The sequence below is a fragment of the Cervus canadensis genome, chromosome 30 (genome assembly GCF_019320065.1).
Source record: "Cervus canadensis isolate Bull #8, Minnesota chromosome 30, ASM1932006v1, whole genome shotgun sequence".
NCBI lineage: Eukaryota > Metazoa > Chordata > Mammalia > Artiodactyla > Cervidae > Cervus > Cervus canadensis.
Window position 1 is genome coordinate 33745507 of NC_057415.1, and position 26340 is coordinate 33771846.

A 26340-nucleotide genomic window follows, 5' to 3' on the forward strand; every position below is an offset into this window, starting at 1 on the left:
GAAAAACTATCCTAGAAATATGGATCTTTTTTAAAATTTAACTTTATTAGGGCAGATTTTAGATATGGTAAAACCCACCGATATTTTAAATGCAGAGTTTGACAACCTTTGACAAATGACTCATATGACCACAAAAAAGTAAACTGCACCTGAATTTTTAAATTACCAATTTGATTTTTAAAACAGACATAGGGCTATTTGTGTGTTAGTCACTAAGTTGTGTTTGACTTTTGCGACATCATGGACTGAAGCCCGCCCATTCCGTCCGTGGAATTCTCCAAGGCAAAAATATTGGAATAGGTAGCCGTTCCTTTCTCCAGGGGATCCTTCCAACCCAGGGATCAAAGCCAGGTCTCCAACAATGCTGGCAGATTCTTTACTGTCTGAGCCACCAGGGAAGCCAGTTTTCTATTTCTTTTGTACTTATGTTTTTCAAGCAATTTGTCCACTTCATCTAAATTTCCTGGCTTAAAACTGTTCATAATTTTCATCTGAGATCTATCTTAACCTGGTCAGGATACCATGACAAAATACGACAGGGTGATTTAAATAATAAAAATTTACTTTCTCACAGTTTTGGAGAATAGAAGTCCAAAATCAGCATTATCACTTTCTAGTGAGGACTCTATTCTTGCCTTATAGACAGCCATCTTTTCACATGGTCCTCACCTGGCAGGGTGGAGGGAAAAAGCAAGCTCTCTGGTATCTCTTCTTATAAAGACACTAATCCCTTTGTGAACCCCACTCCAAAGGGCCCATCTCCAAACCCTCTGGGGAAAAGGGCTTAAACATGAATTTTAGGGGTATACAAACATTCAGCCCATCAGTTCAGTTCAGTCACTCTGTTGTGTCTAACTCTTTGTGACCTCATCGACTGCAGCACGCCAGGCTTCCCTGTCCATCACCAACTCCCGGAGCTTGCTCAAGCTCATGTCCATTGAGTTGGTGATGCCATCCAACCATCTCATCCTGTTGTCCCCTTCTCCTCCTGCCTTCAATCTTTCCCAGTATCAGGGTCTTTTCTAATGAGTCAGCTCTTCACATCAGGTGGCCAGTATTGGCGCTTCAGCTTTAGCATCAGTCCTTCCAATGAATATTCAGGACTGATTTCCTTTAGGATGGACTGCTTTGACCTCTTTGTAGTCCAAGGGACTCTCAAGAGTCTTCTCCAACACCACAGTTCAAAAGCATCAATTCTTCTCTATAGTCCAACTCTCAAATTCATACATGACCACTGGAAAAACCACAGCTTTGACTAGATGGACCTTCTGTTGGCACAGCAATGTCTCTGCTTTTTAATATGCTATCTAGGTTGGTCATTGGAGAAGGAAATGGCAAGCCACTCCAGTACTCTTGCCTGGAAAATCCCATGGACGGAGGAGCCTGGTGGGCTACACTCCATAGGGTCGCAAAGAGTCGGACACGACTGAGAGACTTTACTCACTAGGTTGGTCACAGCTTTTCTTCCAAGGAGCAAGCAGCTTTTAATTTCACGGCTGCAGTCACCATGTGCAGTGATTTTGGAGCCCAAGAAAATAAAGTCTCTCACTGTTTCCACTGTCTCCCCATCTATTTGCCATGAAGTGATGGGACCAGATGCCATGATCTTAGGTTTTTGAATGTTGAGTTTTAGGTCAGATTTTTCACTCTCCTCTTTCACTTTCATCAAGAGGTTCTTTTGTTCCTCTCTGCTTTCTGCCGTAAGGATGGCGTCATCTACATATCTGAGGTTATTGATATTTCTCCTAGCAATCTTGACTCCAGTTTGTGCTTCATCCAGCCCGGCATTTCACATGATGTACTCTGCATATAAGTTAAATAAGCAGGATGACAATATACAGCCTTGACGTACTCCTTTCCCAATTTGGAACCAGTCCATTATTTCATGTCCAGTTCTAAGTGTTGCTACTTGACCTGCATACAGATTTCTCAGGAGGCAGGTAAGGTTTTCTGGTATTCCCATTTTTTTAAGAATTTCCCATAGTTCGTTGTTATCCACACAGGTTTCCCTGGTGGCTCAGCTGGTAAAGAATCCACCTTCAATGTGGGAGACCTGGGTTCGATCTCTGGGTTGGGAAGATCCCCTGGAGAAGGGAAAGGCTACCCACTCCAGTATTTTGGCCTGGAGAATTCCATGGACTGTATAGTCATGGGGTCGCAGAGAGTCAGACACGACTGAGCAACTTTCATTTTCACTTCACTTTCCCTTTCTGTTAGAACCATTTGGTGATGAGGGTGGTTTCCTTGCCCTTCAAGAAACAGAGTGGGCCCTAACTTAGTCTCTTCCTATTAAGGGTGAAACAGGAGGGGGGGGGGCAAGGCACAACTTTGGGGGCTTTCCTGGTGGCTCAGACGTTAAAGAGTCTCCCTGAAGTGCGGGAGACCCGGGTTCGATTCTTGGGTCGGGAAGATCCCTTGGAGAAGGAAATGGCAACCCACTCCAGTACTCTTCCCTGGAAAATTCCATGGATGGAGGAGCCTGGTACGCCACAGTCCATGGGATCGCAAAGAATCGGACACAACTGGGCAACTTCACTCTTGTTTTTTTGATGATCCAGCGAATATCGGCAATTTGCTCTCTGGTTCCTCTGCCTTTTCTAAATCCAGCTTGAACATCTGGAAGTTCATGTACTGTTGAAGCCTGACTTGGAGACTTTTGAGCGTTACTTTGCCAATGCGTGAGATGAGTGCAACTGTGTGGTAGTTTGAAAATTTTCTGGCATTGCCTTTCTCTGGGATTGAAATGAAAACTGACCTTTCCCACTCCTGTGGCCACTGCCGAGTTTTCCAAATTTGCTGGCATATTGAATGCAGCGGTTTAAAAGCATTATCTTTTAGGATTTCAAATAACTTCTCCAGGTCTTCCCAGGTGGCACCAGTGGTAAAGAACCCTCCTGCCAATGCAGGAGACCGAAGAGACACAGGTTCAATCCCTGGGTCGGGAAGATCCCCTGGAGGAGGACATGGCAATCCACTCCAGTATTCAGTCCATAAAAGTACCTTTTTAATGTCTACAGGATCCTTCTTGATTCTGGTAACTTACCTTCTTTTTCTGTCTACCTAGAAGTTTATTAATTTTATTGCTCTATTAAAAAGCAGCTACTGCTTCCACTAATCCTCATTTTCTTCATCATTAACTTTTCTTTTCATATTTAATATTTTCATTCCTCTATTTACTTGGGGTTTAATTTGTCCTTCTCATGCTACACTTAGAAGCTTATTCATTTTAAACATTTTCTCCTTTTCTCATAAAACATTTAAAGATGTAAATTTTCTCTGAAGAACAGCTCTGGCTGAATCCTATAAACTTTAGTAAGCCATGTTTTCCTTTTAATTCACTTCAAAATATCTTCTAATTTCCCTGTGATTTCTTATTTGATCCATGGATTATGTGTTACTTTTAAAAAAAATTGTTTCATTTATTTATTTTCTGCACAGCCACATGTGATAGAAGGGACCTTGTTTTTTTTTAAAGATAACTCATACAACCATTGATTGATTATACAGAGCCATTTCTCAGTCCTCTTTTCTTTCCACTTAAGAAAATTAAAATATACCATGATGAGAATGATTAATGCCAAAACAAGATTTCTGGCTTATCATTTAGGGTACAAATACACACTTCATTGCTTGACATTTTATTGAACGCTAAGCAAGACTAAGCATCTCTGCCTTTGTTGTACACAGCTGGAGCAGAAGACCAGCGAGGGGGAGACAGCACTATTGTCCTTGGCAGGGAAGATGTCAGCCCCTGTTGTCCTGTCTTGTTGTGGGGAGGCTAACCCATGTTCTGCCGGTTGCCAAAGCCTCTAGGATGGGTGTCCTTCCAGTCATCCCACTCCCGAGCTCTGCGGACCGCCTGTTCATCATCCTCTTCCTCCTCATGCTCCTGATCTTCTTGCTGCTGAGCTGCTCTTTTGAACTCTGACGTTGTCTTGGCTATTTCCTGATCTGGTAAAGCTCCAAATTTCTGATGCTGTTCATACCAGTCATTCACTGTCATAGATGCCAGACTTGGATAACCAGCTCCAAATACTTTGGCTTGGGCTATGTTCTGAGTGAGAACAAACGGTTTCATTGGAGGCCTGTCCTGATGAGATGACTGAGAAGTTGATGCCTCGTTTGTGGAGTCTTTTTCTCTCAAGAGCTTTATCTCCTGGTCAATGCTCTCAATCTCTTCTAAGCTGATACCAATCCACCTTCGAAGGTGAAGGAGATAATATTCACGAACATGCTCATCATCTGCTTGACCACTTTCCACAGCAGATTTCAGTGCAGACAACCTATGCTCCACCTCCTTCTTCTGCTTGTATCTCTCTTTTTTGGCCTGTCTCTGAGATGCCATATCAACAATGCTAGGATAGGCCATGGAGGAATTAGCAGTGTTATTTTCAGCTGAGTTGGTCTTGGTTTTGGGCAGCTCAAACTTTGCCACATGATAGTACTGGCACTGAGTTAAGTAGCTTAAAAAGTGTTCTCGAGCCCACTGCAAATGATCTAGACGCTTGCTGGGACTGACTTGTTTCATGGCGAATGCTCCTTGAAATGCTGGCACCATCAGGTACTTCAGGTCGGTGGACGCGATCTCCTCCAAATCGTCATTTTGGCTGAACAAGTCGAGCTGCGACAACATTTCAGCAGCCTTCTTCAGGAGGTCCAGTCCCTTGAACACCTTATCTTGGATTATTCGGGAGCCGGTGGGTTCAGTTGCGATTTCCACTTCGTCCAAAAGCTGCTTGCTGGTTTCAAACACCTCGGGGAGCCGCGGGCGCAGTAACTCGTCTTCGGCTGCTGCCATCTTAGGGAGGGAGGAACCCCAAATTTATTTTTTAATTAAAGGATAATTGCTTTACAGAATTTTGTTGTTTTCTGTCAAACCTCAACATGAATCAGCCATAGGTAGACATATATATGTGTATACATAGATACATAAGGGAGGAGGGTGAGATGTATGGAGAGAGTAACAGGAAACTTACATTACCATATGCAAAACAGGGAGCCAATGGGAATGTGCTGTATTTCTCAGGAAACTCAAACAGGGGCTCTGTGTCAACTTGGAGGGGTGGGGTGGGGAGGGAGATGGGAGAGAGGTTCAAGAAGAAGGGGATATATGTACATGTATACCTGTATTACTTTCTTTTTCTAAGCAATTGGAGAGTTCTTCTCAAATATTTGAGTATCATTTTTTAAAATTTCTAGTTCTGATACAACTCTAATACCTTAATGCACTCATGTTTAACTGAGACCTATTTAAGGACCCAGCATATAGTCTACCTTGCAGACCACTTCATGTGTACTTGAGTATGTATCCTGATGGTGCTGGAGAGACTATTCCATTATGTCAATTAGGTCAAGCTGGTTGAGAGTACTGAAAACTTCAGTGTTAGAGGACCTACAGACTTCTTTTAAAGGGTCACATAAATATTTTAGACTTTGTGGGCCATACAGGCTCTGACCCAGCTATTCATCTCTGCAGTTATAAAATGAAAGCAGCCAGAGGTAATATGTAAACAAGTGGGTATGATTGTGTTCAAATAAAACTTTATATATAGACAATGAAATTTAACTTCATGTTAAGTTTTACAATCACAACAAAATATTCTTTGTGTTTTTTACCATTTAAAGTGTAAAAATCAGGGACTTCCCTAGTGGTCCACTGGTTAAGATTCCATGCTTTCAAGGTAAGGGGCTCCAGGTCAATCCTTGGTTGAGGAACTAAGATCCCACATGCTGTGCCATAGGGTCAAAAAATAATAGTAAAAAATTTTAAACAGAATAATATGAGGTATATAGTTTATTTTTTAATGTAAAAATCAGTCTCAGTTCATGGGCAATACAAAAATGAGCAACTGGAATGGATCTGGCCAACAGGAGAATTTGCTAACTCCTGTTCTGTATCCTTACTAGTTTTTATGTACTGGGCTATCAATTACTGAGAGAGGAGTATTGAAATCTCCAGCTCTAATTGTGGACTTTTCTATTTCTTTGTTTAGTTGTTAGTATTCTTTATGTATCCTGAAGCTCTATAATTAGGTGAAATATATATATGTATCAAGAAATATAAATAAATATATGGAATACAAAGTAATAAATGATAAATAAAATGGAATATAAAAAATACTCTAAAGAAAGACAGGACACAAAGCAGAAACAGAATGAATATAAATAGAAAACAAAGAGCAAGATGACAGACTTAAACCCAACCATATCAATAACTGTATTAAGTGAAAATGGCATAAAGATTCCAATTGAAAGGCAGAAGTTACAACTGTCTAGATAAAAGCAAAATTCAATTATACGGTGTGAATAAGAAACTCATTTCAAATATAAAAATCTCAGGTTAAAGCTAAAAAGATGAGAAAAGATAAATATGTAAACACTAATCATAAGAAAGATAAAGTGGCTGTACTAACATCAAAGTAGACTTCAGGAAAAGGAATATCAGTAGGGATAAAGAAAGACACTTCATAATGGTAAAGGGTTCAATTTATCAAGAAAACATAATACGTCACACATAAAACATGCACATAAATGGTAGATAACCTCTGGTTTTCAATTATAATGTTTACTTTTTTGGTTAGTTTTTTTAAGTGATTGCTCTGGAGTTTAATCAATAATAAGTTTCTTTAACTTACCCCAGTCTACCTTAAAATAATACTATAATATGTAGGTATTATGTAAGAACTTTTCAAAGTATACATCTCTTTCCCTTATCATACATATCCTTTGTATTACTGTCATATATTGTACTTTTCACATTTGCTACAACCCCCCAACTATATTAATTTTATCTTGCTTTAAATAATCAATTACCTTTTTTCCTTTCTGCATCTTGTTTTAATCACTTGTATCTTATGGAGCTTTCCATAGAGAGCATTCTATAGTTCTTATCAAAAATTTTTTTTACTATGGTATAATACACATAAAATCACTATCTTTAAACACAGAATTTAGTGATGTTAAATACATTCATAATGTGCAACTATCACAACCATTCATTTCCATAGCACTTTTCACCTTGTGTTGATAAAACTGAAATTCTATATCCATTAAATGCAGCTCTGTAAACCCTCTTCTTCCAGTTCCTAGCAACCACCATTCTACTCTCTCTCTCTAAGATTCTGTCTACTCTAAGTATTCTTTCTCATTCCTTTTTGAGCATATTAGATAGCTATTTTCTTTATGGTTACCATGGGGATTATTTTAACATCCTAAAGTTATAACACTCTAATTTGAATTTAGTCCGGCTTAACTTCAGTAACATACAAAAACTCTGCTCCTTTGTAGATCTGTCCCCACCCCTTTCCACTATTATCACAAAAGTAGATCTTTAAATGTGTGCCCAGAAAAACAAACTAACAATTCATTTAAATGTTATCAGTCTCCTAAATTATGTAGAAAACAAAATGTGGAGCTACAAACCAGGTCACTTGAGAGCTTTTAGATTAATAATTTTTTTAAAAAGTGCATTAGGCCCTTAAATCTGCAGAGAAGAAAAAGTGGGTTACAAACCATTGTTTGAATGATATAGGCTTTTACAATGGCATTCACTGAGATCTTTATTGCCTCAAAAGGCTTTCAGCTCCTGTCTAGTGTCTTTTCATTTCACCCCAAGGGACTCCTTCGAATATTTCTTTCAGGGCAGATCTAGTTAACCAATAAACCTCTTCAGTTTTTAGTCATCTGGGAATGTCTTAATTTCTCTCTCACTTCTGAAGGACATTTACCAAACACAGGATACTTGGTTAACGCTTACATTCTTTTAGAACTTTGAATATACTGGCCCACTGACTTTTGTCCAAGTTCCTGAAGAGAAATCTGCTCATATTCTTATTAAGGATCCCTTGCATGTGATGAGTCAATTCTCCCTTAATGCTTTGCGGATTCTGTCTTTATCTCTGACGTCCAAAAATTTGGTTTCAAATGTGTCTCATTGTGGGTCTCATAGAATTCATCTTACCTGGAGTACATTAAGGTTCTCTGATGTTTATATTCATATTTTTCATCAAATTTCGTATTGTGGTAATGCTGGAAATCAGATTCTTCCCTTTTCTCAGGGTTTTCTTGTCTGTGTTATTGTTTTTCTGATTCTTTTGGACTGTCTCTATGCCAAGAATAAGCTTAAGGTGTAAATTTAAGTCCTTCTCAAGTGTCTTCTGAGCCTTTTCCTGGGCATGCACTATTACCTTCTGATTTTCTCTGTAGATGCTGTTGTTTTTTTTAATGTCCTAGTCTTTAATATTTGCTTCCCAAAAGGGTGCAGGGGAAGGAAAATGAAGGAGAGGAAGGTGTGGAAAACACCAACCAAATCCTGTGAAAGTCACATACACTGGGGGTGAGGGGTGCTGACAGAAGGGGGAGGATGCAAGAACAATGGCTGCTTGCCTCTTCGCATCTATGTGATCAGAAGGAGCAACCAGAGCACAGATCCTTGAAGCTGACAGACCAGATCCTTTCTGCCCACCCTGGCTCCTATTTGTAAGCTGCTCTGGAACTCACACAGCTGCCTGCCATGTGACTGAGGGTGAGGGATGGTAGCTGCTACTGTGCTGAGAGCTAAAATTGACCATAATTAACCACAATTTACCTTCCAAGTCTTCCCCTGGAACTCACAGGCCTTCAAAAGACTCCAGAGTTCCAAATTAGTTACAGGCAGATTCTGCCAGCCCAATTGTCGCTTAGGTAGAAAGACTCCTGGTGCTTCTTACTCTACCACCTTCCCAGAACCCCTCAATTATCTTTGAACTTAACCAAAAACATGAGGAAGAAAAGTCACATATCCACATATTTACCACTTTGTGTAGACCCAAATTTCCACCTGGTATCATTTTCCTCAAGTCTGAGGAATTTCCTTTCCCGTTTCATAAAATTTAAGTCTGTTACTAACAAATGCTCTCGGCTTTTGTGTGCCTCAAAAAAGCTTTAGCTTTTATTTTTGAAAAATATTTTAACTGTACATAAAATTTCAGTTTGATTGTTATTTATCTTCAGTACTTTGAAGATGTTTCTCCACTGTCTTCTGAGTTGCACCATTTGGGGGCAAGAACTCTCATTACTCTTATCTTTGTTTCTCTGAAAAATGTGACTTTTTTTCCTCTGGCTACTTTTAAGATTTGTTCTGCATTCCTGGTTTTCAGCAATTTGATTACGATGAGCCTTGGTGTGGTTTCCACTGTGTTTATCCTGCCTGTGGTTCATTGAACTTCTTGGATGTGTGGGTTTACAGTTTCCACCAAATTTGGAATATTTTCAGTCATTATTTCTTTAGACATATTTGTTTCCCAATCCCCATCTTTTTTCCTGTGACTTCAAATATACATATGTTTAGAACCACTTTACTTTGTTCTACAGGTTGATAAGGCTCTGATTTTTTTTTCAGTTTTTTTTTTTTTTTGGTCTGTGTTTAGTTTCTACTGTTGACTTTAAACTCGCTGATTATTTCTTTTACAGAAGATTAGTGCTGGTAAAGCCACGCCTGTTTCTTTTTAGATGCTACATTTTTATCTCTAGAAGTTCCATTTGATTTTTATTTTCTCCTTGTTGATATTTTCCTTTAAATCCTTTCACATACTTTAGTAACTGTTCCAAAGTCCAAATCTGCTAATTTCATCATCTGTCATTTTTTAAACCTGTTTCTGTTGACTGATTTTTCTTCTAGCTATGGGTCACAATTTTTTGGTTCATTCCATGTCTGGCAATTTTTGGTTGAATGCTCAACACTGTGAGCACTAGCATTTGTTTCATTCCTTTAAAGTGCCAGACTCCCTTCTGGAAAAAAGTTACTTTCAGATCAGGTAACTGTTTTATAGCTTGCTTAATAAGTCTTTTTAGGGTGGGTTTAGAACAGTCTTTATGGTAGAGCTGAAATATCATCCCTACTGGTCAGGCATGTGTGGCTTAATATTCAGCAATAAACTCAAAAGCAGATTTCTGGAGCATTTTTCTCACAGATGGAAGCTAGCACTCCTACAGGCAGAAAGATAAAAAGAGGAAAACCCATGTAGAAATGTAACACTTCCACTTATATCTTGTTAGACAGCACTCAATCACATGAGCACACCTAGCTATAAGGAAGACTAGAAAAGTAGTCATTTAATCTGGGAGACAACATGCCCTGATAAATATTAGGGCTCTGTTGCTTGAGAAAATAGAAAGTATTTGGGTACACAATAAATAGTCTCTGCCATCATTCCTAAGATTACATTGAGAAGGCAAAGCATATGATTTACGTAAACAAGTGTAAAACATTTGTCTACAGAGCCAGACATCCTGGAGTGTGAAGTCAAGCGGGCCTTAGGAAGCATCACTACAAACAAAGCTAGTGGAGGTGATGGAATTCCAGTTGAACTATTTCAAATCCTGAAAGACGATGCTGTGAAAGTGCTGCACTCAATATGCCAGCAAATTTGGAAAACTCAGCAGTGGCCACAGGACTGGAAAAGGTCAGTTTTCATTTTAATCCCTAAGAAAGGCAATGCCAAAGAGTGCTCAAACTACTGCACAATTGCACTCATCTCACACACTAGCAAAGTAATGCTCAAAATTCTCCAAGCCAGGCTTCAAGAGTACATGAACCATGAACTTCCAGATGTTCAAGCTGGTTTTAAAAAAGGCAGAAGAACCAGAGATCAAATTGCCAACATCCGCTGGATCATCGAAAAAGCAAGAGAGTTCCAGAAAAACATATATTTCTGCTTTATTAACTATTCAAAGCTTTTCACTGTGTGGATCACAACAAACTGTGTTTCTTAAAGAGATGGGAATACCAGACCACCTGACCTGCCTCTTTAGAAATCTGTATGCAGGTCAGGAAGCAACAGTTAGAACTGGACATGGAACAGACTGGTTCCTAATAGGAAAAGGAGTATGTTAAGGCTGTATATTGTCACCCTGCTTCTTTAACTTATATGCAGAGTACATCATGAGAAACGCTGGGCTGGAGGAAGCACAAGCTGGAATCAAGATTTCCGGGAGAAATATCAATAACCTCAGATATGCAGATGACACCACCAGAACAGAAAGCAAAGAACTAAAGAGCCTCTTGATGAAAGTGGAAGAGGAGAGTGAAAAAGTTGGTTTAAAACTCAACATTCAGAAAACTAAGATCACGGCATCTGGTTCCATCACTTCATGGCAAGTAGACAGGGAAACAGTGGAAACAATGAGACTTTATTTTCTTGGGCTCCAAAATCACTGCAGATGGTGACTGCAGCCATGAAATTAAAAGATGCTTGCTCCTTGGAAGAAAAGTTATGACCAACCTAGACAGCATATTAAAAAGCAGAGACATTACTTTGCCAACAAAAGTCCGTCTAGTCAAGGCTATGGTTTTTCCAGTGGTCATGTATGGATGTGAGAGTTGTGGACTATAAAGAAAGCTGAGTGATGAAGAATTGATGCTTTTCAACTGTGGTGTTGGAGAAGACTCTTGCGAGTCTTCTGGATGCTGAAGCTGAAACTCCCAATACTTTGGCCACTTGATGCAAAGAACTGACTCATTTGAAAAGACCTTGATGCTGGGAAAGATTGAAAAAGATTGAAGGTGGGAGGAGAAGGGGACGACAGAGGATGAGATGGCTGGATGGCATCACCGACTTGATGGACATGAGTTTGAGTATATTCTGGGAGTTGGTGATGGACAGGAAGGGCAGGTGTGCTGCAGTCCATGGGGTCGCAAAGAGTTGGACATGACTGAGTGACTGAACTAAACTGAAACTACAAAAATTTTGTGATGAAGACTGTACTGAATACAAAAAGATCTTTCAACATAGTACTACACATGGCTTTCTTTTAGCAACCCATTATTAATGTGATTTTTAAAATTATTTGTGTCTTTGAAGAACTACTTAACTATTACAATGGGATTAAACTCTTTAAATGAGCCTTAGAAACTTTCCAATAACATTTATTCAAAGGAGTCAAGAACTAAGAGTAACATAATCTTTAGTTTTTGAAGTTTTGAGAATTGCAAATATTGAATCAAGTATTACAAAAGTATTTTTAATGTATAGGTGACCTAAAAAATAGAAGTAAAATTTCTAGGTACCAACAGGCCAGCCCCTTAGGAGGCCCCCTTTCAGTACAAGGCAAATTAAATTTAGAAATTTTCCATCTACCACAGGTATTGAACAAGGAAGTATATGTCTGTTCAGAGATCTGAAAGGAGAGATGTAAATATCCAGATTTTTTTTTTTTAATATCCAGATTTTTATTTTCTTGTCTCTTCTGATATGAATCCCTAAAGCAATATATTAACATATACATTAGGATATGTTAGCAGAACTATACTATGCATATGCGCATGCTCAGTTATGTCTGACTCTGTACGACTCCTTGTACTATAGCCCACCAGGCTCCTCCGTCCATGGAATTTTCCAGGCAAGAATGCTGGAGTGGGTTGCCATTTCTAACCTAGCAAATCTGGCAGAGCAAACACAAAAGATTCTCACAGAAGGAAAAAAATAATTTAGTTGAAGTTTATCTCATAACCAAAAATTATGAATCAAGTAAAAATAATATAACATAAGCCAACATTAGCTGATACAAAACCCAGGAATATTAGAACCCCTAACAACTCCGTAATTGTAAAATCTGAGACTATAAAAATTGTTTTAAATAATTTAAAAATTAGAGGAAAAAACAACAGAAACCATAAGAACACAATATTAAAAAAAAAACCCAACTAGATGGTCTTTAAAAAACGAGTCAAATAGACATAGAAAAATGAAAAATATATGCCTTGAAATCAAATACTCAACAGAAGGATTAAAAAGCATATTAGACAAAGCTGAACAATGAGTGAATCAGAAAACCATTTCAAGGAAATTATCAAAAATACAGGACTTTAAGGGGAAAGTGGTGACAATGAATCTAAGAGGTCAAAACAAATGCAGGACTAAATGAGGTGGCCCAAAACATGTCTAACTGGAGTTCCAGAAGGAGGCAATTCTTTGGAAAGTTGGGGTCACTACTAAGCAGGATAAATGAAAGTAAGTCTGCAGCAATGGTCTTCAACCCTGGCTGTACCTTACATGTGTCAGCTAAGAAGCTTTAAGAACAGTACCTAGGCCTCTCCTTCCCCAACCAGCAATTTTAGAATTGGTGTGGAGTGGGTCAAGGTATCTGTATTTTCTTCAAAGCTTCCCAAGCTATTTTAGTGAACCCTCAGAGAACCAGCGATCCACACCTAGACATAGCTAGAGGCACAGAACAAAATTAAAGAGAAAAATGTTAAAACAACTACAGAGAATTAATTCTATCTACACAATAATAACGAAGGCTGACAAAGGCTTCTCAACAACAGAGGCTAAAAGAATAATAAAATAGTACCTGCAAAGTACTAAAAGAAAATAACTGTCAACCTAAAAACACTGAACCTAGAATGAAATGGGATACAAGAAGGAATTCAAAACATAAAGACAAAACACAGCGGACTATGCTGCCAGATAACTCACAGCTCATACGTCTTTCTTTTCCTAAGTAATCAATCAATCAATCAACATGTCAGTCTTTCTGGTCATCTGTTCCAGTAGTTTGTAAATATGACCAAACAAATTGACCTCAGTTTTAAAGTTAAAAGCAAACACATGGGCCCCACCCTAGATGTACCATAGCTCTAGGAGTAAGAGCCAAATTTTCCTTAAAAAGTCTAACAGATCAAGAGGATAATCAGATTTCAGAACTTCAAATTCTAGTTATTTCCTTCATTCAGTAATTCTCTTTAAGTATGGCTCCCCAAATGTCAGCATTATCATTCCTGGGAACTTGTGGAAATGCAAAATTACCAGGACCCATCCCAGATCTACTGGCCCAGCAATTCTGAGGATGGACTCTGCAACTGTGCTTTAACACTCAGATGATTCTGAAGCCAAGTCAGGCTTGAGAGAGCTTTTAGTCTCCTGCTCCTATTATCTACTGTCCACACTTCCACAAGAACAAACCCCCTGCTCTGCCCCACCAACACATCTTGTAGAGTAATGTTCCATGGCTGAGCAATGCTCATACACTCCTGGTCTCTTCACTGACTTTTCTTCTCATCTTTCATCTTGACTGTCACGTCTCTTACAGGGGTTCCCACGTAAAGGTTGTCCACTCTTCCAGACACCAGCATCTAGAAGGTGAAGTCCACTCATTCTCTAACTTCCTAGACCTCCAAAAACATTTGGATAAAAAAATCTCACCTTTTCTGAGACTCTCTACTCTCACGGCTTCCATGGTTAAGTGAGTATGATATTGATTTCCAAATTTCTCTTTATGATGCTGAAACCAGAAGAACCCACTACCTACCTGACACTTCCATCTGGATGTTCCCAGAGGAACTTCAAATCAATATATGAAATCTGAACATGCTATGTTGTCCAACCCTATTCTTTCTGTATTTTCTAATATAAATGAAGGCACTACAATTCAGCTACACAATTATCCAAATCTAAAATCTGAAAATCATCAATGGAATTCCTTATTCAAACATTCCACTAATCACCAATTACCGTCAGTTTCACCTCTAAGTTCTCTAATTCTCTCCATCACAACTGCTACTGCTACAGTGCAAACTTTCCTCCCTTACCAGGCTCTCCTGTGCAGCAATAGCCTCGTGACCCCCTTGCTATCTCTTCAGTACTTCACTCCTCCAATTCATTTCACAGTCCTCAAATTTCAAGAACATTTAGTTTTAAAATCATGTGAGCTTATAAATTTTTAATTTAGTTTTAATACTTCTAAAGCAATCATCATTCAATGCAAGCTTTTAAATCTACCTATTTTACTCAATAGTTCTAGATCACCAACTTACTGATAATTTATCACAATTATGTTAACAAAGAATGTCAGTCAAAAAAGGAATTATCAAATTAGATCCAAATTAATCCTTAAAATTTAAGAGTGCTGTAACTAGTAACTTCATCTCTATGAACTTCACTGCCACAAATTTTAGTTTTTGTTATAAATAGTAGCACTTGATGTTATAAGATGAGCAAAATAAGAACACTGTGGAAGAAATGTTTGAAACCCAGGGGAGAAAATTCTCAAATTTTGAAAAAAAAATAAAAATGAAAACTCACCATACACACCTGCAGAAGGAGTGGAATTGTTCATGGTAAAAGGTCCGTTAATGATGCCAGAAGAAAGAAGCTCATCAGACCCCCGCTGAAAAGCAAGAGCAATATTCTGTTAATGAGTCTCTGATAATGATCCATAAATTTACTACTAAAAAATATTAAAAGCTAGTACTATTACTGAAATCTGATATCACGGCATTTAAGGAGAACACCTCAAGAACCATAACATCTAAAGGTTGGAAGAGAACAGTAAAGGAAAATTATCACACATCTACATGGTTGTTAATGATAAAAAACAGAACTGCCATCACATAATTGGGAGCATAATCCCATAACCTTTTTTGAGCAAACCCTGAGATGTTTTTTTTTTTTGAAGCTTCCAGACAGTTTTATTTAAGACTTTACATATCTGAATAATCAGTTAAAAAGCAAATGTTCATTTTTAGAGTTGCACAAAAAGAAAATAATAGGGGAAGTAATGACTGGCTTATGATGTGGGGCCAATTTCCAAATCTAAGTTTTAGAACCTGGGGCTCTAAAAACAGCACTTGTAATTAATACTGTTAATTAATACTGTAATTAATACTGTTCTTCAGATTCAGAGTTTAAGGAAGTCACTACATTTTATTTCTTGACATTGTAGATTTAACAACATACTGGTAGCAACATGTAACTGCTCACATAGATTAGACATCAAGAGACCAGTTTATGTATATAAACTTAAACACTGAAAATGAATACATTCAGCTATTATGGAACTTACAACAAATACAAACTTATTAACAACTTTCCAGAAGGCACAAAAGACAGTATTAATAAAGACTGGTCTTTTGCATCATTTTCAAAAATTCTTCCTTGTTTATTTCTGCATCCCCATCATGATCAGCCTCATCAAGCATTTCCTGAAGTTCATCATCTGTTAAACTTTCCCCTCGTTCCTTAGCAACCCTCTTGATATTGTTCAGTGATATACTTCCTCTATCATCATCATCAAATAATTTTAAAGCCTTCAGTATTTCTTCTTTTTCATCCTTTTCACTCATTTTTACACTCATTATGGCAAAAAATTCTTCAAAACTAACGGTGCCAATTCCTTCTTTGTCAGTTTCAGCTATCATCTTTTAAATTTCTTCTTTCTTTGGCTCAAATCCTAAGGCCCGCATTGCAATCATGTCTCCAACCGGCGCCCCCAGCCGGGACCTCCCAGCTTTACCGGCCAGCCGAGCTGCCCGACAGTAGCTCACCACCCGTAAGCCGTTGCTAAGGCTGCTCTCGCAGATCTCTCCCCTCTGAGATGTCATATCTGAAGTACCAAAAACCACATTCAGGGGTTGTATCCTGATTATTATTTTTGCAGTATACTTTTAAGTATATTTAGTGTATTTTAAATACAATTGGTATATTAAGCATGTTAAGTTTTTGTAGTATATTTTTAAGCATTTGCATGTGAATAATTTGTGCAGCACTCCTTGACTTTTTCATACATATATATATACTTTTTCATGATATATGGTATATACATATATATGTATATTAAAAGTTGAACAAAAAGATGTAATTTATTTCTATATTTGCCAAATCCTTTAAATAAGTGACTTTTCATCCATTATTCCTTAAATGGTCTTTACTGTGTATTATTTCTTAAAGAACTACTCTTTTAAGTAATTTAGACTCTTTTTCAGGTAAGAGCTTGACCAATTTCAAAGTTGAACTATCAAAGCTAAAAGATAAGGGAGTGGGACTAGCCTTTTCATTGTCATCATGAGGTCTATTACCAAGATTAAAACATTTATATATAGGAAGGACAATAAACAACATGTATAAATTTAAAACCAACCTATTTCAAATGGTAATTTGTTCAGCTCTCGGTCAATGTTTTTGGCCACACGTCACCACTTGTGAGATCTTAGTTCTCTGACCAAAGATCAAAACCTGGCCCCCGACAGTGGAAGAGAAATTTCCTGATCCTCCCGACCCAGGAATCAAACCCATGTCTCCTGCTTGGCAGGCGGATTCTTTACCGCTGAGCCATGGGGGAGATCTAGTTATACGTATACAATGTAATTAGTATAATCTCCTAAAGGTAAAAATATTCTTTCAATAAAGGAAACTTTCTAAAGTTTTAAAAAGAAATGCAAACTTTTTGATACCAACAAAAAGTAAATTCCCTCTGTCAGATAAATTGATAAAAGACTGGATTTTGACAAAATCAAAATGGAAAGGACTACAAAAGAGATTTAATAAAGTTCCATTTATGATTAACCTTTGAGAATAAGAGGGGCTTCCCTGGTAGCTCAGTTGGTAAAGAACCTGCCTGAAGTGCAGGAGACCCGGGTTCAAACCCTGGGTCAGGAAGATCCCCTGGAAAAGGACATGGCCAATCACTCCAGTATTCTTGCCTGGAGAATCCCATGGACAGAGGAGCCTGGAGGGCTACAGTCCATGGGATGGCAAGAATAGGACATAAGAAGAATAAACAATGAGGCATTAGAACTTTCCTTCAGCACACTGATGATATCTGTTTAGAAAAAAAACAGGAGGTCAAATTTTTCACTATAACCATCTTCATTTAAACATTTTTGCATACTTATCCAATTATATCAGGAAAATATTTAGATGTTAATTAGCTAGATCATTTTCATAGTTGTGTTATCCTAATACACACTGTACAAAGTTATAATATCAATCTATGTTCCTCTGTGATCTTTTTAACTGATAAGCTTTTGTCACATTGTTAGTCTCCATTATAATTTAATGAATTCTTAAATTCTATAATTGCCTACTATTTCCCTACTACTCAATATTAGCATCATATGTAATTTATTGATCCCAAAAATTATGCTGCATTTAGAATACAGTATTTTCTGTATTTTATATTCTATCCATAGAATAAATATTCAGAAGTAAGAGACAATCTTTTCTTTTTGAATGAAGATAAAACTGTAAGAGATCTCAAACTTCTGCTTAACAATACAGAGTAACTTCAAGTTACTAGTATACTACAAGTGACTACTAAGATGCATTTGTACTTCTATAATAAAAGTCAAAGTCGCTCAGTAGTGTCCGAATCTGTACAACCCCATGGACTATACAGTCCATGGAATTCTCCAGGCCAGAATACTGGAATGGGTAGCCATTCCCTTCTCCAGAGGATCTTCCCAACCCAGGGATGGAACCCAGGTCTCCCACACTGCAGGAGGATTCTTTATCAGCTAAGCCACCAGGGAAGCCCAAGAATACTGCTGTGTGTAGCCTATCCCTTTTCCAGTGGATCTTCCCAATCCAGAAATCAAATTGGAGTCTCCTGCATTTCAGGTGGATTCTTCACCAGCTGGGCTACTTTTAAAGGGGTTTTTCAAATATTGTTGGAATTGGCACATGACCACCACAATTTTAATATTACAGTTTGGCTCACAGTCTGTGTAGTAAAGAATCTAACCTTATTCAAAGAGAGGTCTAGTTTTTGCCCTCTCTTGGGAGGTAATCTCTAAACCACTGGTAAAGTTATGCCTGAGAAAGTGTCTTCTTTTTTTTTTTAAAACTTGAGGGCCTTTGAGTCACCAGACAGTGTTAGAGGCAAGGCTCAAGACACGCCTGGAGGGGTTGGAGAATGAATTTTAAGATCAGCCTCCAGAGCAATCAAGTATGCTTAACACAGAGTTGTTGTCTGTAGTTACACAGAATTGCTGTTTTGTAGTTTAGTCGCTAAATCATGTCTGGCTCTGTGACCCCGTGAACTGCAGTGCACCAGGCTCCTCTGTCTATGTCCAGGCAAGAACACTGGAGTGGGTTGCCATTTCCTTCTCCAGGGGATCTTCCCGACCCAGGAATCGAACCTGTGTCTCCCACATTGCAGGCAGATTCTATACCATCTGAGCCACCAGGGAAGCCTATTCCTTAACTTGACTGTTGGCCTAATTCCTTTCATGAATGAATGATGAATCAGTAAAGCAAATATAATAAAACTATTCATTTAAAAGATTTCTTAAAACTTCACCTCTAAATCACCATTTAGATTTCTAACTGTAAAAGAAAATTCAGTCCAAAAACGTGATCTACTAGTCAAATATTTAAAAACAGATAAATTTATATGGCATATTAAGTAAATTAATGCAACATCTTAACTGTTATATCTCAGGATTCTACACAAAATATAAACTAAAACAAGGAAATGGTGAACATTAGTCTTCAAAATAAAAGCATTTAAGTTTGATAATTCTACTAGATCTTCCAATAGTAACAAGAATTTTAAAAAAGAGTAGCCTAAAATAATGCGTAAGTAAAGCAAACCCTATACGATCCAGTGAAATGCTGGAATGTCTATTTTTATGTCTTATTATACAATAAGAAAAAGTATTTGATCCTAAAGTTTTATACTTGGAAATAGCAGAGATGGGGTTACCATTCATTTTACAGAATAAACAACATGCATCTCAAATAATTTTGACACTTTAAAAAACTGATAACTTTTGAGCCTAATAATTTCCAGATATGATAAAAGATAAAGATAGCAAAAAGAGCTCACATTTGAAAATGCAGTCATAAAAAAATATTCTGATTATCAAAATTTACTAGCTAAGCTTTTTTGCTCCCAAAGATTCATTTTCAAATCATAGAAAATAAAGGTTTTATATAAAGCTCAAATCCCGAGTCATATTACTTTGTAAGCTTTGTAAAAAGTGACAAAAACACAATCAGTTCACTAAACAACTATTCTTTCCTTGACATCAATTCTTTTTCCGGGGAGCGGGGGGCGGGGGTTAATCACTGCCTGTAATTAACAGACTACTTCACAAAAACCAAGAAGTATTTCTGAAAATTATGCTTAATATTTATATCCTGAGGGTCTGAAAACTAATTTTCCATTATAGTCAAGGAAAAGCAATGCAGACCTAGGTAAAACTGAGTGTCTTGTAAGGGAGTAAATGTTTGCCTTCTTCTCTTCTAGGTTCTTTGGCTGGTCTAAAAATTAAACTGACACAAACCAGATAAACAGGAGAAAAACAAAATTTAATTTCATACGTACAGGAACTCATGAAGATATTAGACTTTAAGAAGTGACCAAAGCATGCAGTTTTTATGCCTTTTAGATAAAGAAAACTATTATTTGTGGAGATCTGACAAAACAAAGAGGCTGGGGCTTAATCAGCCTTCTCTGCCTTGAATTTCCTATCTCTGGTGATAAAGATGACTTCTACCCTCCTTGTACTACTATAAGGAGGATACTTTCACTTGGAAGATTTATTTCCTGCTTTCAGGGAGACAAAGCAGGGTCAGTGTGCTTACATCATCTGTTTCTTAAGTAACTTTAATTCAAAATAATCAACACGCCAAAGTGGCCTATTTTAGGGTGGCATATTTTGCTCCACGTCACTCTCTGCTGGGGCTTTCCTGGTGGCTCAGACAGTGAAGAATCTGCCCTGCAACGCAGGAGACCTGGGTTCGATCCCTGGGTTGGGAAGTTCCTCTGGAGGAGGGCATGGCAATCTACTCCAATCTTTTTGCCTGGAGAATCCCCAGGGTCAGAGGAGCCTGGTGGGCTACAGTCTGTGTAGTCACAAAGAGTCGGACAAGACTGAGCAACTAAGCACAGCACTCTGTGCCAGCTACGGTAAGAAATTATAGTTTACGAGATGAATGAAAGAGAAGCAAAATGAAGACTCTAAATAAATGATGGAAAGCTTATTTGGATGAGTGACTGTAGAGGATCAACAGAAGAAAACTGTTAAAATAAGTTAAAAAGTGAAAGAAAAAAAGACTGTATCACAGGTAAACAAATTAACATTAAACAAAAAGGCTTTAACAAATCAAATAATGAAGACATCATGGGGTGGGGGTGGAGGAGGAACAATATTTGCTCAACGGTCTCCTTAGAAACACACAGTAAATTTACAAAAGTTCAACAGTTGTTCTGTGGACTTGTTAGCTTTCTGAGTTAGTCAACACACCAATCCGCTTCACTGCCTCAAGTACCAATTATTGAAGCTCTCTCCTGCTGAAGAATAATTAAACACACAGGGCCAACAAAGCAAAGGAATACTGCAATTAAGCACCACAAATAAAGTGTTTTATTATCAACTCGATGGAAAGTGGTTCTGTTTAGCCTTAAAGTGAGATTATTAATATGACAAAAGGCAATCCACGCAACTGCGAATCAGCCAATAAAACAACAGGTAAGGAAGATTCTGAAAATAAACAGTTAGCTCATGGTTAAATTTCTGATCATACCTAAATGCATGTGAAATTCCAGAATAAGATATTTATTTTAGTCTATCAAGGTACTATGAACATAAAAAAAGCTATCAAAAAAACTCATTACTTCCCATAATACTAGAACTATCTTTTTTTTATTAGGTATTAGGTTTGACCTAAGGTATTAGCTTATAGTTAACACCATAGGTTTTTTCTTCTGTATAATTAGGTTAAAACTACAATAGGCAAAGTTTGGAAAGAAAGAAAAATAATGAAATAAAGTCTGTCACTGTTTCCATTGTTTCCCCAGCTATTTGCCATCAAGTGATGTGACTGGATGCCATGATCTTATAGTTTTTTTTGAATGTTGAGTCTTAAGCACCTTTTTCACTCTCCTCTTTCACCTTTATCAAAAGGCTCTTCAGTTCCTCTCCACTTTCCTCTTCACTTTCTGCCATAAGGGTGGTGTCATCTGCATATCTGAGATTATTTATATTGATAATGTATTAGAAGAGAAAGAAAAAATATGGATAGTTGTCTCTGGTGCAGTGTTAGTCACTCAGACGTGTCCGCCTCTTTGCGACCCCATGGACTGTGGCCACCAGGCTCCTCTGTCCATGGAATTCTCCAGGCAAGAATACTGGAGTGGGCAGCCATTCCTTTCTCCAGGGGATCTTCCCCACCAGGGATGGAACCCAGGTCTCCTGCGTTGCAGGCAGATTCTTTACTGTCTGAGCCACCAGAGAAGCCCTATATATGCATTAGAAAGGTACCAGAAGGGTAAAGAAAAAGCTAATAAAATTGTTGTCTTTATGGAAAAGACAAGAAGAGGGACGACACTGTGAATAAGGGTCCTCCATATGTACACAGCTGAATTTGTTGAACTACTTCTGTTCTTTTATTTATGAATTTAATTTTTACTTTTATCAAATATGTGTACTAGAACAAATATTACAAAAGAGTTTATATGATAAAAGCAGATCTCGGCACCCAAACTCAGTCTTTAAACAGTTCTTACTTCAATGTGGCTGCCACCACAACACTAGACAACATGTTTATATTACTACTTACAAGTTATCAACTTGAAAAATAAACTGACTGACCTCTAATGTGAAACCTTAAGAATTTATCTCTAAAATTCCTCCCTTTTCTGTTCTCTCAATGTTTGAAATATATGCTATTAGTTTTAATTCTTGTTTAAGTATCTTTGAACTTTAAATACTAAACTTATATCTTTATTGCTTGTTTGGCAACTTGGCGCTCTCTCTTTTTGTATATATTTTGAAATGTTAGATCTTATTCTTTTATTTTTTATTATTTAAAATATTTTAATTTTATTGGAGAATAGTTGACTTACAATGCTGTGTTAGTTTCAGGTGTACAGCTAAGTGATTCAGTTATATACACATTCACTCTTCTAATTTTTAAAAAAATTTGATTCTCCATTTTGAAAGAAAGCTTTTGGGGCTCGTAATCTGTCCCCCCGCCTTCTCTGCCAGCTTCATTTTTACTTTTATTGGTACAGTTGTTATATTTTGCCCTCCAACAATAGCCTTCTTGGTTCTGCCCATTTCTGTCCTGTCCAAAGGGTGACTCAAAATTGAATATCAATAAACACTATTTATATTTTTATTACTATGTAAATATTGTACAAGGAAACATAATCCTGGCACAATTTGTTTTTTACTCTATGTGTCTAATGTCACAACCTTAGAACCACTTGAAAAAGACTGTTCTTAGAACCAAGATTAAACGGATTCTTTATTACACTCTATCAATTTCTTAACACCACGATATATTCTAATTTGGTTCATAGTTAGACATCTTTATTTATTCACTCATTCATTCATTTTGCTTCCCATGACATTTTAAAACTGTCTTTATATTTTTCTGACACGATTATTCTTTGTTATATCATCAAATTTTCCCCAAACTCTTCATGATACCACTTATTCTATATAGTTCTCATTTTTCTTCCTAAGATCGCCCACCTAAAACCCTCTTTTCTCTTGCTTCAATCTTGAATGACTGCTTTCTAGGACTTCTGAACAGTTATTAACTTAAGCCTTCTTTTCATTTTCATCTGGGTTGACTTAACTTTTTCCTAAACTTCTGTCTTCCGTGTCCTCAGTTCACATTACTTTGTTGCAACCTTAAATAACTACCTAAATGATGGTAAACACCAAGTTAAACTTTCTGGGTCCATGCATGTCTATAAATTCTATCCTCATAATGAATCATTTGACAGTAAAGAATTCTGGGTTAAAAATTATTTTTCTTAAGAAAATTGAAAACACAGCCCCATTTTCATCTAACATACAGTATGACTGGTAAGATGCCCGTCTGACATTCATTTCTTTAAAATTTACTTGTTTTTTTTTCCTCTCCCTGGAAGTTTTCTGAATCATCTCTTCACCGATGGAATTCTAAAATTTCACAATAACATATCTAAGTTATAATGCTTTGTACTTGCTGTACTAGGTAATAAACAGGTGGGCCTGAAGCCCGAAACTCGAATGAATTGGTCTGAAGCCTGAAACTACCACTGTCCTTTGCACTTCCCGTATTAAGTAATAAGTTAGTTGGAAGTCTGAAGCTAGCATAAACTGTTAACTCCCATCTCTAAAATCAACCATGGAGAAGCTGCAGAAGCTAAAGGGATGTGTGAATCTCTGGAACCAAACTAATGAGAGGAAAGCCTTGATGAAATATAAGGAAAAAAAGACAAATCAACAGCTGAATTGAAATTTTAATACATTTCTCTTAGCAACCAATAGACCAAACACATAAAATATGACCAGAAAAAAACAAAACAAAACAATCAATAACTTGAGCTAACAGATATACTGAATGCAGAACCAGCCAGCCAGCTAAGAATAAACCTTTACAAAAACAGACACTGTGCCAGATTGGCAAACTTCATAGGTAAAGGGCCAAACGGTGAGGTATTTTAGACTTTGTGGGCCAAATAGTCTCTGTCACAATTCACAAAAGCAATCACAGACAATTTGAAAATGAATGAGCATGGCTGTGTTTCAATGAAATTTTATTTATAGACAGAGATTTGAATCTCATCTATTTTTCACCTGTTACAAAATATTAACCATTGGATTTCTTTCAAGCACTTAGAAGTATAAAGACCATTTTAGTAAAGGATGTATAAAAACAGATGGCAGTGAGCCCTGTTTAGTCCTTAGACAATAGTTGCCAATTCCCATTTTAGTTCATAAAAGAAGTTTCAATACAATTCAAAGAAATATACTGAACATACTATGTTTTCTATAATAAAATTAGAAATGATAAAAAAAAGAATAGCTAATGTTTGACAACTAAACTTTTAAAGCTACTAAATAATCCTGGAGTTAAAATGGAAACTTTTTCAAAATGATACATGTACCGCAATGTTTCTAGCAGTACTATTTACAACAGCCAAGACGTGGGCACAATCTAAATGTCCATCAACAGATGAATGAATAAAGAAGTTGTAAGATACACACACACACACACACACACGAATATTACTCAGCCATTAGAAAAAGAATGAAATAATACCATTTGCAGCAACACAGATGGATCTACAGATTACCATATTAAATGAAGAAAGTCAGAAAGAGAAACATTAAGTATCATATGATATCACTTACATGTGGAATCTCAAGTATGATATAAATGAACTTATGTACAAAACAGAAACAGATTCATAGACATAGGAAACAAACTTATGGTTATCAAAGGTAAAAGAGGGAGGAATAAGAGTTTGGAATAAGCAGATACAAATTGCTATACAGATATAAAATAGATAAACTACTGTACAGCCCAAGGAACTCTATTCAATATCTTGTAATAAACTATAATGGAAAACAATCTGAAAGAGAGGATATATGTACACATATATAAATATACATATATATGTAACTGAATCACCTTGCTGTGCATCAGAAACACAATACTGTAACTCAACTGTACTTCAAAAGTAAATAAATAAAATTTTTGAAATCATAAGGAAAATGCAAAAACATTTGGATATAATGAAAATGAAAAACACGAGTTGAAAACTTGTGGGATCCAGCTTTAGCACTTAAAGATAAATTTATAGTTGAAAATACATTTATGAGGAAATAGCAGATTTTAAAATATGTGAGTTAATTATCTGACTGAAAAAAAAAAGCAAATCCAAACCCCAAAATTAGTGTGAGAGGAATAAAGTACCTGAATTGACCATAAGGATTAAAGATAGTGAGATAATATACAAAGACATCCTTAGTCCCCACTACTGATCCAGGTCCAGATGACTTCACAGGTGAGGTCAACTAAACTATTAAGAAAAAATTTATTCCACAAAACAGCAAAAGAATGAGAGTTCCTCAGTTCATTTTAAGTAGCTAGTGAATGAAATCTTGATTCCAAAAGTAAAATTAGAAAATCACCACTTTATAACTATCATTGTAATAGCAATTTCAGGAAAGAATCATCAAAATAGATGTTAAAACTAGTATGTTAAAGTTTGAGAATTAAAATAATATTAGTGAGGCCTCAAAGTATCACTCCACAAAATATTTACTAGTTGCAAAGAGAGAAACAGTAAATTTACAGTGGAAAATCTGGCAAATATAACCTAAAGTGATCAAATTTAACACATTACAAGTAACAGGACAAATCAACATCCTTTGCCTTCTGAAAAAACACACTAAGAACAACATAGCTTCTGTGGCATTCACTTAAATCTAGTTATAAGAAACAGATAAACACAATAACATGTCTATATTCTTTCAAAATGTCAATATCATGAATCAAAAAGACTGAAGCAACACTTCAGATTAATTTCCAGATTTTGATAATTATGCTACAGTAATGTCAAATGTCTTTGTTTTTAGACAATATATTCTAAAGTATTTATGGGTTAAAGAATAAAGTAAAATAATTTATCAATGAAGTTGCAAGGAATCTCCTTGACATACAATTAAGAAGGGAAAATTAATAATATAGTGGAGAGCTGGGCTGAAAATCATGCTAAGCAAATGCTGATTCAGAAGGATAAAAAAGGAAAATAGAGAGATATACATATATCTGCAGAAAGTAACATATAGATATA

The 26340-nt window shown here is 36.8% G+C and overlaps 2 protein-coding genes across 7 annotated transcripts in view; both read right to left on the reverse strand.

Annotated features, from left to right (window-relative positions):
* PTBP3 (polypyrimidine tract binding protein 3) overlaps positions 1–26340 on the reverse strand; it is a 91827-nt gene that overhangs the window by 56537 nt on the left and 8950 nt on the right. For 3 of the 6 annotated variants that reach the window (XM_043453926.1, XM_043453928.1, XM_043453930.1), the window contains one exon: positions 15069–15144. In XM_043453926.1, coding sequence (XP_043309861.1) covers positions 15069–15144 — 76 coding nt within the window. Of the gene's footprint in view, positions 1–15059; positions 15145–26340 lie in introns of those variants that run through there. The other 3 variants (XM_043453925.1, XM_043453929.1, XM_043453927.1) reach the window with 1 other exon arrangement.
* Positions 3623–26340, reverse strand: part of LOC122432124 (immunoglobulin-binding protein 1-like) — a 31598-nt gene continuing 8880 nt past the window's right edge. The window contains exons 2-3 of the mRNA XM_043453933.1: positions 15069–15144; positions 3623–4798 (exon numbers count right to left, since the gene is read on the reverse strand). Coding sequence (XP_043309868.1) covers positions 3779–4798 — 1020 coding nt within the window. The 5' untranslated portion in view covers positions 15069–15144 and the 3' untranslated portion in view covers positions 3623–3778. The remainder of the gene's footprint in view (positions 4799–15068; positions 15145–26340) is intronic.